We start from the raw sequence: 15,181 nt of genomic DNA on the forward strand, positions 1-15,181 counted from the left end.
AAAGAGAAATTAAAAAAAAAAAAAAAGTCACTCGGGCTTTAAAGCCAGATGACTGCTTTTGACAAGCTGAAGGATTTTTTGCGTCTGGATATTCCTGACCTGCAAGGCGAGGGGACGTGTTGGCAGAGCAGAGGATTTGAGCATCTCCAGCAGACAGAGAGGAACCTCCACCTTCTTTAACAAGGGCCCTGCACCAACTTGTAAGTGCCTTTGATCAGACTTCAGGTCTGGCCACGTCCAGCCATTCCTCGAGCTTCGTGTCCAATCCTCACACCCCAAGGCTCAAAGAAAAGATATCCAAAATCAGAACTTGGTATTCCAGCACCAGATTTTCTTCACTCCCCTCCTCCCCAAATCCCACGTGAGCAGAAAAAAAGATGTGCAGTGCTGTGCATGCCTTCACATTCGCTTTTCATAAAGGGGATGGGATGGGATGAAGACGGATTTCACTGTAAGAGCATCCTGTTGGCAGGATAAGGTGCTGTTATCTCAGACTGCTCCCTTAGTCTCCTTTCTGTAGTTTTGCTCAGGGTGAGAGAACATTTCTCAGCAATTGGACAGAAATTGGCCGGTTTGGTGCATTTTTTACACATTTTGCAAAGGTACTCAGCATGCTGCGAAGGGACATGAGAAACATCCTAAATGAGAAAAAATAAATAAATGTTTCCCAAACAGAAGAGTCATGGAAGTGAAGAGTTCACAAGGGCTCAAATGGTCACGTCTCCACCCCAAAGCATCCACAGAATCACCAGGATTTATATTTGGACCATGTTCTCCCAAGACGAAGTCACATTTTCCTTCTCAAGAGTTGCTCCTAAAGGGTGATGTTTCAGGAAGGGTGCACGTTTCCGCCTGGTTCATGCAATAGGCAGGAGTGGCCCTTTCTGTTGCATTCAGGCGGACTTGGATTACCAAGCAGGCATGAAAATTAGACCTGAGCTGAGTAAACAAATATTGATCTACGCAACCTCAGGTCAATGCTGAGAATAGTGTTTTGAAGTAGTATATTGAAGGGGCAGGATCCCATCAGACGGTACAAATGCAGGGTGAAATTCAATCCTGCTCCAGGGAGTTTGCAACCTCAGCACAATCAATAGTAGCATCTGAAAACGCTGGTCTCATTTGGGTTACAAAAATCTGTGTCTCCGAGTGGCTCCTGCTTTCGTAGCTGTGTATCAGAAAATAATTAATAAACAGTCCAGATCTCCTGAAGTGGGGAGAGGAAGTGATGCTAAAATAGCCATGTTCCAGGGGCATGCAGGGCTAGAAGTGGATTGGGATGGGAGGAGAGGAACAGCCCATTTGAGGGAAAAGCAGGGCAGTGGGGTAGACTTTCTCGAGACGATTAATGCCGACCTACGCACCATCATCATTCCGGAGATGAGTGTTCATTTTATACAGCGACTTGCGCTTCTGAACGTGTGGTCTGGTAATTTTCCAGGTACTCAGCTGTTTGACTTGAGGGGTTTTTAAACACGCCGAATGCGATGTGATGTCTTGTGAGCGCTGGAGCGGAGGCAGCAGAGCGGATTTTTCCCACCGCAGTGAATTAAGTAGGACATGCCACCTTCCCAAGCGGAGTCTCTGACCCTCCCGTGTCTCTGCAGGGTCACAGCTTATTCCTTAACACCTTGTAGAGAAAAGCCAGGGCCAGCCGGTCTCTTCTCAATGGTTTGAATTTTCCTCTGAATTTCAAAGGAAAATTATGACTACCGAGGTTGGCTTATTCAGACCGATGAGACTGGCTCATTGCAGGCCTCATCCCTGACTAGCAAAATCTCTGGGATTACTGAGCAAATTGCTATTATTTTCCCAGTCGGACGGGTTTTCCCCATTTTCTCTCCACCAGGATGGAAGGACAGGAGCAACCCCGTCCATGGAGGCACATTGTCATGAGCCCAGCAGACAGCAAGCGCCAAGTGTTGAGAGGACAAGTTCTCACAAGTCCCCATTTTTAGGACCGGTTTCTGTTTCACGTTGCAGCAGGCTGGCCTCGACCCGTTGCCTGCCCCAACGGAGTGGGACACGGCGGCTTGAAAGGAGATGTCGAGCGAAGAACAGCTGAGAGCTACAACGATCCTGGCGTGTGTATAAATAGAGACAGAGCTGTTATCCTGATGAAACGAGACCAGATGTTTCTCTGAAATCCCTCTTCTCCACTAGTGAGAATTATAGTTTAGTTACAACAGGGGTATGCAGGCAGCAAAACATTTTAGACTACTAATGTTGGGAAGTTAAAGGAAACACCAGAGGAGCAAAATGCCTTGCTGGGGCAGGGGGTGCTGGGGTAGCCTCCCCGTGGTGCTGCAGGGATGGATCGGGGATGACCGGAGTAGGTGCGAGCCAGAGGAGCCCCTCGCTGCCTTTGTTCTATTTTTCTGCTTCCTATCTTGGCATTAAGGGCCTGAGTTTAAAGCCCATGCTGCAGCCGCTTTTTTGAGGTAGAAATTCAGTGTCAGCACATGTATCCTGGAGGCAGTTGGCATGAGATGAAGGAGGGACGGCAGCAGCAGTTAAAACTGGGCCTTGGCTCTTTAATATTTAACTTTCCCCAGCACTGGGGTTTTTTTAATCAGTTTGCGCATTATCTGCCATCCCCGTTCAAAGAGGGTTTTAGCACGGAGATTTCAGTGCTTAATCCCAGGGGCAGGGAAAGCGGAAAAGTCTCTCTGAAGGTTTCAGGGCTCAATCTGGCTTCAATTACATCAGCCTAACTCAGCAAAGAGTGGCCACAATGGACTTTGCTGGGACTGTGTTGGGCTGGAGGTAACAAAATTAGGGGTGAGTCCCATATCTGGCCGGGAGACGCCTCTGGTCCCTAAGGCTCCATCCATAGGGAGTTACCAGGAGGATATAAGCATTGCCAGGCTGGCTAAGAATAAACGTGCACTTTGGGCAATAACCAGCGCCTGGCCGTGGCCAGCTGCAGATGCTTAGGAAGGGATATCGGAAGAGGGAGAGTATAAAGTGATCCTTCCTCCGGCATACCCTCCCGGCTCTCGGTAATCAGCAGTTGAGAGACTTCCTGAGCCGGAGGTTGCATGAATTTGTCTAATCCTTTTTTTTGAATTCATTTATACTTTTGGCCTCCGTGACATCCTGTGGCAATAAGTTCCACAATGTAATTATGTGTTGTGTGAAAAAGTACTTCCTTTTGTCTGCTTTAGACCCGGCTTCTGAACATTTCTCTCCGTGCTCCTTCACTCTCGTGTTGCGAGAAACAGGGAAAAATAATTCCAGGTCCATACCAGACCTCTCTGACCTCTTCAGACTTCTCTGTCTTTGCTTGCTCCAAGGTTTTGTTCTTCCAAACTGGAGCCTCTTCATTTTTCTAGTCTTTCCTCCTCATATGGTATCTATCCCATCGCTTCCACTATCCTTACCACCCTCCTTCACATCTCTTCTCATTTTATTGTCGCCTTTTTTTGAGATAAGATCACTGAAGTGAGACTTGCTCGCTCCTGAAGACGCAAGTTCATTCTCCTGGAAGAAGGTCAGCTTGTAAGATTTATTTTCTCAAGTCAGACTGATGTAGTTCAATTTCTTCTACAACACATACAGTCTTTGGCTTAATGGAAATACCTATGCAGCTCTCTCCAAACCCTTTGATTTAACCTATTCGGAGTAAACCTCCAGCCCTAATTTAACTAGAGCTTGTGGGTTAATGTGACAGTCACGAGTAGATCAACTAATGGGGCTGTTTTACACGAAGGGAATTTCATGCATGTGCTTATATTACTGCGCATTTATGCCTGCACAAATCCCCTGTGCGTTACTGGCGGAGAAGACCCCCAGCCAGAACAGCTGAGCCGATGAGCATGATACTCGGGACTCTCTGATTTCCAGGACATCTTTATTTATAAAATACGTCTATTTTTGCTACTGTCACGCCTGCAAAACCAGCCTTCCTATTTCAGTCATCCCTGCTCTTTATCAAATGTTCACATTGCACCAAACCCCACAAATAAAGGCGGGAGGATGGATTTTGTTTTCTGCTACTGTGTGAATTTGAGAAACTTCACTATCCAGTCGTTCCAGACCTTGCTGTTAGGATGGCTTGATCATACTTGCAGATACAACTGGTCCTCACTTGACGGGAACCAGTTGCTGGTGTCTTGCGCTGCTCCTGCGTAATTGTCGTCCCAGGATTGTGTGGCAGCATTTTAAAACTCCACTATTCCCCTTTTGGCAGTAGCTCAGCAGCCACATCCTTCCCTCGCAACACGCCAGATCCTTTTCCCTTTTTTGTGCAAGCTCCCTGCAGCAGCAGCAGGTAAAGACCCCGTACTTGTGCGAGGGATGGAGAAGTCTCTGGGAGGCTGACGGCAAGAAGGGGGCTGCAGGGTGAGCAGGAGGGGAGAACCTCCAAGAGTTTATTGGATTGTGGCCACTAATTGATAAGCCTGGAGAATATGTATGTTGTTATCTGCAGCAGTGGGAATGCAGAGAGGTAGAGAGAACGTAGGAGGGAAAAATTGGTTTTCCTACTGTTTTATGGTATTATTATGGCAATTTATGCAGATGTCTGCTCTGGAAGGAGTAGCCCGCACACCCTCAGCTCCCAGTCCTTTGGAAACCATGACACAGAGCATGTTTTGGGGTGGGCAGGAGCCAGGAGAGGTTACTGGGTGTCTCGGCTGCGCAGCACTGTGCAGAATCACCCCATGCCTGCCACACTGATGGAGGGATGAATCCTCACCAGATTTCAGCCTGGTTTAACTCGTCTTGGTTATAAAGGTAATTTTAAAATTTTTATTTCCCAGACAATTGAAGCTGACACCATCAAGCTCACACGATCTCTCTTTTCCCTGATCCTGTGTCTCATCTCCTACAACCTCAAGAAGTGTCGAACTCACTGGTCTGTTTCAAACAAAACAAACAGAAGGATAAAGGTCCAAGAGCTAATTAAATCCCTGCAGGAATAATGAAAATTGGCAGCAAGGTAAAAAAGGGCGATCCTACAAGCCTCTCCGCCGAGCGTGTCCACCCTCAGCTAGATACCAGGCGATCTACACTGAGGCATGAACCTGTAGGAAACTGGGCTACACTGGTTCTGCCAATCACAAAACAACTGAACATTTTGAAGAAGGAGGTTTCTTTGCTTTCGAACTCAGCTTGGAAATCACAGCAGGGCACGTATTCCCACCACACAATGGAAAAACTGCAATGCGAACTCATCCCGTTTCAGAAAACAGGGTTCCCAACTGGGTAGAGAATGACCCAATTGTAGGGCAAGATTCAGGTCAAGCTCTCAGTCAAGCAGGAGATAGAAACCTGCAGGAAACGAGGTTTCATCAATTAATCATAGGGCTGGCAGGACTTGTTTTTCTCCATTGAAATAGTTAATACATCTTCCATCACAGACGCAACTATACCATAGGGTATAAGGATACTCCAATCCAGTTGGTTCAGGAGGACATCATTCGCTGTCACTCTGCAAGTCCTCCATTCCCAAGAGAAACTTGTGGGAACTCCTAAGACAAACCTTTGGTTTCGGGCAGCTGATCGCAACCTGCAGAGCTTAGAGAGTTATGGCCCTTTCAGAGGGAAGTTATTGCTCTTCTCGCTGTGTGAACCCTCTTATTCTGTTGTAGTGCAAAATAAAACAAGTTGACATAGTTAGGAAGTGGGGGAGTTGTACCTAGTTTAAAGCAGCTTTGTGGCAGTATAACTGCTATAGGTCCACGCTAATTCAACAACTATTTCAATAAAGAAAAAAATGCTAGCCCCTTTGTACTAATGCAGAAGTTGTGTACAGAGATGAGCCTGTAGACAACAGCCCGTGCTAAGCTTTTGATTTCAGTGAGAAATGTTGAGGAGATGGCCGATTCGCTAAATCCTCTATGCACCATGGAGATAATCGCTGAATCTACATGGTTGGATGAATCTACCCAGTTCTATTGATCATGGATAGGCACGGACTCAGACCAAGAGATTACAGGGAAGGAACACAAAGCAAGCTGAACCCCTTTGCCCATCCTCCCTGAAAACTGAAGATACAATACCGTGATTTAAAAGACACTGTGGGATGCACGCTATATTCAGATACTTTATTCTAGATTTTTAAGAACACGCACCTCAAGCGATGAGAACTTTGATGGAAAAATTAAAACTTTGTGTAATCAGGGAGATCAGTAAATAGGCATCCAGGAAACAAACCCCCTAAAACTTAATCAAGCCAGTTGCCCTCCTTTCTCTCCAGCACGTCTCCTTCCCATGTACCTGAGAGAGAGCGACAGTGTAATGCATGAAAGATTTAACGCTCTCAACTAGGCACGCTCCCAAGCACAACGTGAACACTGACAAAACCCATCTTATACTGCTTTTTGAGTCTAAACCCATCATTTTCAGACTCCTGCGCTGTTACTAGCAGGTCAGAGAAAGGCAAGCTGTGAGATGCATGTGCCATATACCCCCCGAGCAGGGATTATCCCCCGATTTTTACTTCTTGGGGATGCTTCTGTCAAGCCACAAACTCCGCTTCCCGCCGCCTTTCCCGCCTCCCCTGGCGGGCTGGCTCCTGCCGGGCAGCTGAAGCCGTGCGGCGGGGCCGGCCTGCCGGGCCTGAGAGGCAACCCCTCGGGGGCCATTTTGAAACCCCTCGGGGGCCACGGCGAGAAGCCCCGCGTGGGGAAGCGGTCCCGAGCGGGGGCGCCTGGGGAGAGCGCTGCCCGCGCCCCTGAGGGGACGAAGGGCCGGCAGCGCCGCCCGCCATCGCCCGCCTCTCCCTCAGGGCAGGGGCGGGGAGCGGGGGTCCCGGCTCGCCGCCTCGGCGGGCGATTACTCTGGCCTGGCCGAGCCCCGCCGTCCACCGCCTGCCCCGGGCGCTCGGCCCGCCACTGCTCGCGCCTGTTGGCCGGGGATGCCGCCGGCGCTGAGGGCGCGGCGGGGCCGCCGCCGCCGGGTGCTGGAGCGGGCGGGCAGCGGCCACCGCCTCCTCCCGCGCTGACGCAGGGGGCGGGGAAGGGAGGGAGGGATGGAGCCGCGCCGCGGCGCGCACTGAGGCGAAGCGAAGCGAGGCGCGGCGCGGCCGGCGGCGCCTAGTCGTCCCCCCCGCCTCAGCATGGAGGCGCCCCCCGCGGCGGGCGAGCCGGCGGCCTGGGCGGCGGAGGCGGCGTTGGCGGAACCGGAGCTGGGCTCGGAGGAGCTGGAGGCGGCGGCGGGCGGCGCGCTGGACCGCGTCCTGCTGGAGTCGGTCTGCCAGCAGCAGGGCTGGGTCCGCGTCTACGGTGAGGGGGCGCCGGGGGGGGGGGGCGGGACCGGGCCCCGCGCCGGGCCGGGCCGGGCCGGGCCCCGTTGCCGGCAGCAGGTTGGAAGCGGCGGAAAACTTCACGGCCCTAACTTTTTCCCTCCCCCTTTTTTTTCCTCCTGCTGCCGAAGCTCCCAATTCCCCGAGTCTCCTTAATCCCCCCGCCCCTTTGGAGCGCCGGGTTCAGCCGCACCCCGCGTCCTGGCAGCCCCGCCAGTACCCCCCAGCCGGGATGCTGAGATGCTGGAGCCGGCACCCGCGGCGTTATCAGGCCGGGGATCCCCGTCGAAACCTTTTGTGTCGCCGGGAGTCAAGTACAGGATGCGAGTGCGGGCAGGGCTGAGCTCCCGCCGCCTGCCAGCGCCGGCTCTGATTAGTATTAATGAGATACTGAAGGCCTGGGAGGTGCTGATATGGTGGGTCCCATCTTACTGATGCGTGTTAAATTGGCACCTTTCTGATTTATAAAAAGGATGTTAAAATCTGGGCCGCGTACAGGACCCGGTGTTGTTTCCCCTTCTTTCTCAAACTCTCCCTGGTATGTAACCTTTTAAAACTAGCTTGATTTATGTGACCGGGCTTTGGTTTGTTTAGGGTCCCAACTGAAAAGCAGTCAGGCTTAATCTCTCTATCGGCACTTAAATAGTGGAAATTGTGTTTTATCTTTTCCCTGTCTTTTCCTCTTGTTTGTCTTGGTAATCTAACGATAATTACTCCCACGTTGCAGAGTGAAGATCACTGCAGACGGTATCTTGTTTTCCCTCCTGTAACAAATTTGTTGGTCCATCCTCGAAAAGGCAGCAGTTATGGTGTTTGCATGTGCAGTTACTATGTTACTGTTGCCTAATATTATGTAGAATCTGTAAAAACACTTTCTTTTATTGGTACTTTTTTACCTCAGATCATGTCAGGCTGCTGGCTGCCCCTGTCTTCTTCCACCCCTGCCCAGAATCCCAAAGAGATTCTCCAGGTTTTCCCTGGCCTGTAAAACTAGAAGCAAATGCTCTCTGTTACCCGTATCATTTAACTGTTACTGGCTGCATTATTCCTGAAAAACAAAGATGATATAAATAAGTTATCTCCAAGAACTCTACTGGTTTTCTTGGCTGATGGCAGTTAATTATTGTGAGTACCACCAGCAATAGCCTGTGCACTTATCAAATGAGGAAGATCAGGCTGCAGGTTTTCTGGAGAGCACAGTCTGTTCAAAGACCTTTGTGTTTATTTTGGAAGCTTGAAAAGCTGGTGCAGTGGGATGAGGTTGTCTGTCTGCTTTTTGTCTGGCGCATCAATGAGCGAAGTTATACTTAGTGCAATTAATTGTAATAGAAGTTTGGGATTTTTAGTAGTTTCCACCATGTCTAGCTTGCTGCTTCTTGTGTGGCTTTCTTTTGTTACTCTCAGTCTAATGCCGAGACTATAAAATGCAGCCTTCTAAAAAAATCTCCTTGCTGTTGTCAGGGGGAGCTCCCAATAAAGCAGATTGCCTTCAAATTGTTTGTTTGTTTAGAATACTTTCCAAAGGTAAAATGAGAATGTACTTAAGAAGAGGATGTCTGGCACCAGCCTATCTGATTGTTACCCAAGGTTATATCTTGTATGAGTGGAAGCAGGAATGTGGTTTCAAAATTAGCCACAGCAAAAAACATTGCTTGTTGATAAAGTCATGTCATATGTTGTGATGTGTTTGTAGCCTGACACTAACATGTAGATAAATGTGAAAAAAATCCCTGTGACAGAGCAGCTAGCTCGCAGGCTATAAAAATCAGCATAGACTTCAAGCATGTAAAAATACATCTTGTAGCCCAAGGACAATAACTAATTATTCCTAGTCTGTGTTTAAAAACAACTCATTATCTCTCTCCCTCATAAAGAATATGATGTGGTAGTGTCTTTTCTCCTTCCCTACGAAATTGCAATCGGATTAGCTAGTATTTGTTTATTTCCTCCTGCTTATTAGCCTTTTTTTGCTTGCATGAGCACATCTGGAGAAGTTTGTGGACAATGAATCAAGCTGAAACTGTGCCATGTTTGTGCACAACTAAATATGGGTTACAAACCTATGAGTGACAAGTGTTATTTATAGGATTAAAAGTAAAGCCTTGCACAGTTGTTTGAGGAACCACAGCAGCACAGGGAAAGAAAACAGGAGCAGAAAGCTTAGCCTTATTGTCTGTATTGTCTGATAAACAATGAGAACACTAAGACTAATTATTTCGCCATGAATGGCTGGGGGAGGGAAGGAATATCTAGCATATGAAAAGCGGAGAAGCATTTTCTAGCATGGCAAGAAATGCGGTTTTTGATGTTATAAAATTTCTTTTCCACCTGTTTTTATGAAGGTGTACCACTGTGTTGGGGACTTGTTCCAAATGACTCTCTGAAAAGTGTCTCAAGTAGTGGAAACACTTATTTTAAAGAAGAGGAGTTCGGCAGACACTTAAAGATAACTGTCTTATTTCTGTACCTCTCTGTTCTGCAGTGGTGTGCCATCCATTTCGTCTCTATCCAAGGAGGTAATTACTGGCATGAGGGGAGCTCGTCCAGTTGCAGGGCCTGTAAAACTTCATCTGTAAGCACAAGAGAAAAGAACAAAGTAGTGAAGTACCATCATTACTGGTCTCTGTGGCTTGCCAGCAGTATGACAGTGATGTGAATACAGTAGGACTTTACAATGTCAGGGATGTGATTTCAGTGTGACACTGAGGTCTTGTCTGACTTCACGATGAGATCTAAATCATAGTCTGGGTATTTTTGCATTTCCTGCGTTAGCTGCAGTAGTTAAAGTGTAGCTTTTTCATTCTGTGTTCTGGAGGTTTGTCAGCTTCCAGTTAAGTGAATTAGCAAGGACATTATCAAACCATGGAAATACAATTTCCTTAGTGAAGGAAGGTGTTTGTAATGTAAGCAGTTTCTTCTAATCTGATGTTTGAATAGTGAACAGGAACAGCAAATTTGCTTGTTGGAGTGATAGGTGTAATTGCTCGTGAAACACAAATCATGTGAATGTTGTTACATGATGTTTCCAAGAACTAGTTTTGACACACAACTATTGTTTCTGTAAAATATGTATCAACATGTGTTCTGGATGATGGCTTCCTTTCAGACTCATGGCATGTGTGTAATGGGTAAGAGGTAAGAGATTGTCTTGCCTGAATTAATGCTATGATATTTTTTTCCCCTCTGTAAAAGGGATAACTGACTTCCGAAAGCAGAGTTTCAAGATCTTTTTCTCTGCTCTTTGAAACAGATTTTGGGGGGAGGAGGCAGGGGAATAACTGCATTTACAGCATTCACAGTGCTAACTGTGAAAACAGAGCAATTCTATTGCCTGGTGTGGCTGATTGAACATCCATGCATTTTGCAGCAAAGAATTATAAAGCTAGCATATCAGCATTGGTGTTAAATTTTGCATGTGATGGGGGCAGAATCGGATTTTGCCTGACTTACAGTCTGTATCTAAACACGTTTTACACTTCGGTAGCCGGTGGTTGTCAAATTAGTTTCTCGTGTGCCTGCTTTAAGCTCACCGCAAATGCTCATGCGCTAAAATGATTAATTTCAAAATAGGAGTTGCTGAAATACGTAGAAAATAGTACAGGGAAGAAGCTGTTCTTTCTTGGATGTTCATCCTGCAAATGGACATTGCTGCTCTGGGGCCTTATCTGGACTAGGAAACGTCTTTCTCTTTTAGCCATGGTGCTAAAAGATGACAGTGGTTGTACAAGCTCTAGCGCAGATCAGCTGTGGACTTTTTCATCACCTTTTCCTGTAATCCTGCGAGAAGTCTGCCGGAATAAGCCCTCTCATCCCCCTTCTCCTGGCAGAAAGAGAAGGCTCTTCAAACACAAGCTTGAAGGGCTCCATCCTTTTTTAGGGATACAGACAGATCTACAGACAGAGCTTTGCTGGCTCTGACTCCAGAAAAAGCCCTAGACCCCGTGCAACCAGACAGAAACGTCTCTTGGCTGCCTCAAAGCTGAGTTCCAGGCTTTTAAGTATTGGGCCTCAGAAAATATTAGGCTCATGCTCAGGGCTGAAGCCACGGTAAGGCATGTACTGTCATGTGGAGATTAAAAAATAGCTGTAGCTTGAGCACTGAACAGAAGTGACTCCTAATCATGTGAAATCCAGTCCAAAAAGCCCAATTTCTGTGAGTTACCCATTCCAGCAATCCGTTTTCTACCTTGCTCAACTCTTATATCAGTGAGTCCAAATCTGTTCCCAGGGTTTTCTGGTTCTTTACAGCCTGCCGCACTACGGCTTTGTGGGTAGAGCCTGCCTTGCTATAGCTTGGTAGGTAGCTTGATACCTTTTTTCTTTTTTTTTTTCTTTCTTTCCTTTTTTTCTTTTCTTCTCTTCTTCCTCTGCTTGCAGTTGTACCTAAAAATGCAAAGATTATCCATTTCCAAACTATTTCTTTTTGAACGAGCACCAACAGGCCATAATGCATGGCATCTTGTCAGCAAATCCTCTCCTTCCAGCCCTGCTCATGCTGCCGGCTAGCTTTTTCTGAGATGTCCATGCGAGGATGGTGAGTGTGACACACGAGCCTCCCCCAGAGTCGGTCTCGCCTCGCCGGGGTCCAGCCTGTCCCCCCCGACCTCCACCCAAGCCGGTGGAGATCCCACCAGGTGGCGGCATCTTCATTGCGGTGGTGCAGGAGTTGCTGAAGGACGCCTGAGGCTGCCTGAAACAGGCTGGGGGATAGCGTCCTCTCCACTTCTGAACCTTTATCGCTCGTCTCCAGAAGCTCAATTAAAAAGTAATCTGGAGGCTGTATAACAAGGGATAGGTAGGAAGGGTGTATTTTAAGACAAAAAACAAAAAAACCCTCATAGCAAATGGAAGCGGCGAAGCGATCTGATAGTTGAGGGACGGCTGTTGCATCTGTAGAGGGTTTTCCTTGGCTTCTTGAGATGCATGCAGGTAGTATAGCTGGGCTAGATTTTGTATACTGCCGTATTTATGAGTGTGTACGGAGCTGCAATTTGTTGCAGGAAATCATTTGCTGTTATGAAGGACTTAACGTTAGATAAGCTGAAGGTGTGGATGAGACCCTTGGGAAGCTGGAAGGGAGCTGAAGAGCTGCATGGCATGCCTCCGTAGGCAGTCTCGTGTTGGCAAGTAGAGAAGGTTCGGGAGCATTCCTTTCCCTTCTGATCAATAGACTTATTTTTAACTCGCTTAGAAAGTTGGTGCAAAAGAAGATAAAGCTTGTTGGGCCGGGAAATGTCATTTCCTGTGTTTTTGGACAATGCCTACTATAGTGATATCTGACCTTATCGTGGCCTTCAGGTACTGCTGCAGCATATTAGTTACAAACATTAAATAATGAAGGCATAAAGCTTTCTTTTCATTTTGTTAAGATGAAAAATAACAATGATTTCTATTTGGTGCCCCATTATAAAAGACAGAGTTTAATCAAAACCAAGGTTTTAAGTGACGGCATTTGCTACAGATTAAAAATGGACAAGCGTGCTGTGGGCAGAGATAGCGCTTTCCCTTGCCAGCCAGCAGCGGGGAATAGATTTGACTAAAGTGCTTTTACAGGTGATCTGCTCATACCTGCTGTATGACAGCTTTTCTGATAGCTCTCTTTGACTGCAGGGAATTCATACAAGCATGTAGGGGGTGAATTATGGGTCCTCTGTGCTACCGCGGCTATTGAATCTCTGCTGGCTTTCTTGTGTATTGTGGTGATTTGGAGTGCAGCTGAGCGCTGGGTATAGCCTGTTTTCTTCTTGGTTGCTTTACTCACAAACTTTATTGCAGAATTAGCCCTTTGAGGTTAAAACTGTTTGCCCTTCCTCTTTTTAAGGAATGTTGATGTTAATTTATACATAAATGGATTATTTTTTTTAGGAGTTTTTAGCTGGGCTCTTTCAGCTGGCTGTGTTGTTGCAAATGTTGCCTAGGTTACTAATTTATTAAGTCACTTAAATATTTGGAGGCATCAACAATACTAGAGTGTGTTGGGGAAAATGAGGATGACATTATTTTAAAACATCAGTTTCCTGATTCCTGTGTTTCAGTCACAGGATTTATCTCTGGCCGAACATTTTCATGTGGTGCTGCTTCCTATTTTTAAACAATAGGAAAAAAAGGGAAGATAAGAGGAGCATAGCTGTGACCCATTGACTTACTATGAGATCATGGGTTCCTTTCAACTGATATTTATAGATTTTTATAAAAAATAGCTGAGATTTCAGCATTTTCTGGCATATACGCCTTCTTAGCCCCAAGGTCGCAGAGTTAAGTTCTCTTCTGAATTCTTTCAAAATCCTCTGTGAAGGCACATAGTAATCATGGAAATACAATTTGTATCTGCAAGGAAAGTAACCAAGTGAAAAGAAAAATTACTGCGTTTTGGTTTGTAAATGTCTCCCAAAGTCCTTTGTGTGTTTTGACACTCCCCTATCTCAGAAAGCCTTTATAAAAGTGATCAGGAGGGAATAACATTTGTTAATTCTCTTTAATGGAGTTTCAAAAGGTCACAAAACTGTAGAAAGGCTCTTTTCTAAGAATCAGGATTATTTTAATTATAAAGCAAGTTGGAGTAGTGCGAGTAATGAGCTCTTGGAGGTGAAGGGGGTCTTTGCACTTAAGTAAATGTAAAACCAAGTCCTGGATTTAGATCCCTTATTATCTAAAGGGATTTTTTTTTTTTTTTTACAGCTGGGAATACCCCATTAAAAATTAGCTCTTATACTGCAAGCACTGGCAGGCACTTAGTTAAACACATTAATTCTGCAAACTGTGGGAAAATGACACCCATTTCAGCAGATGTGCAATGTGTCTGGTGTAGATTTGCATAAGAATGCATATGCTTCTCTGTTAGTTTCTGGCTTGATTAAAACTTGCAGGCACCTTTTCCCTTCCTGCAGTGCTGTGTCTGCATTCTGGGACACTAGTGGTTTAATTGAAAATGCCCCGTTTTCCTCTGTGTTAAGAAAATTCATTTTATTTACAAGGTACTGTAGATGCTCTTGGTGTTTTACAGATAGAGTCTGCTTTGCTTGCCCTTTGGAATTTGTAGCCTGGACCGGAGAAGAAAGGAAACAGCAAAGATGGAAAAACAGCAAATGCGTTAGGAAGTGGATGAAGGATTACACGGTAGAGTATTATGAGATGGGAGGGGATTGTGTGTATTCAGTCCTTGCTTCCAAGGAGGTGTGGGAATGGAAATCAGTACTGTGATGAGAGGAAGAGAAGTGTTTAGGAACCGGGACTAAAAACCCATCCTTTAGACTTAACCCCTCCCAACGTTAGGCTTTCATGTAATGGTCCAAAGGATTCACTCTGCACCTCGGCCCCATTCCCAATGTGGATGGCATGACAAAAGCATAGAAAATTATTTTCAGGTAGACTATAGGTATTGGAGTATTAATTCTGAGAGACCTTTCCGTACTCTGGGTAGCAGGGATTTCAAGCAAGGTACTGGGAGGCAGAATATTGGAAAAGAGGATGAGAACTTGGATTTCAATGGGAAGTTTCTGACAAGGAGAGAGAAACTAATTAGGAAGTGACATTTTGCATAGGTTTTTATCCATGTGTGACAAACGTTGGATACCCACTACCACAATGCAGAGCTTCAGGAGAAGACATTTTGTGTCAGGACTGTTTTTAAAGTTTTTTTGGCACTGATTAACAAAAGACAATCTAGCAGTATTCTAGACAAAGCTTAATGCTTGAGGAATGCAGGAGCTGCACTGCCCCGTCTCCTGCTGGCGATGGTTTTGCATAGGCCTGGTAGCCAGCAGAGCACTGTTGGGTTGGCCAGGACTGGAGGGAGCATTATCTCACCAGATGAGAAGTGATTAGCGTTGCCTGCATGCAGCACCTCTAGCTTTCTCGTTTTATCAGTTGGAAGGTACTTAGTGGCGTGGAAGTGAGAAGGAAAGTAAGGAAATGCTCTTAGGCAGCAGGAGT

At 46.4% G+C, this 15,181-nt stretch overlaps 1 protein-coding gene across 3 annotated transcripts in view; it reads left to right on the plus strand.

Annotated features, from left to right (window-relative positions):
- Window positions 1-6,963: 6,963 nt before the first annotated feature.
- Window positions 6,964-15,181, plus strand: part of RASAL2 (RAS protein activator like 2) — a 189,562-nt gene continuing 181,344 nt past the window's right edge. For 2 of the 3 annotated variants that reach the window (XM_054210814.1, XM_054210815.1), the window contains exon 1: window positions 6,965-7,229. In XM_054210814.1, coding sequence (XP_054066789.1) covers window positions 7,064-7,229 — 166 coding nt within the window. In that variant the 5' untranslated portion in view covers window positions 6,965-7,063. Of the gene's footprint in view, window positions 7,230-15,181 lie in introns of all 3 variants that reach the window. The other variant, XM_054210813.1, reaches the window with a different exon arrangement.

Source organism: Rissa tridactyla, chromosome 8, assembly GCF_028500815.1.
Source record: "Rissa tridactyla isolate bRisTri1 chromosome 8, bRisTri1.patW.cur.20221130, whole genome shotgun sequence".
In the NCBI taxonomy this organism is placed as follows: Eukaryota; Metazoa; Chordata; class Aves; order Charadriiformes; family Laridae; genus Rissa; species Rissa tridactyla.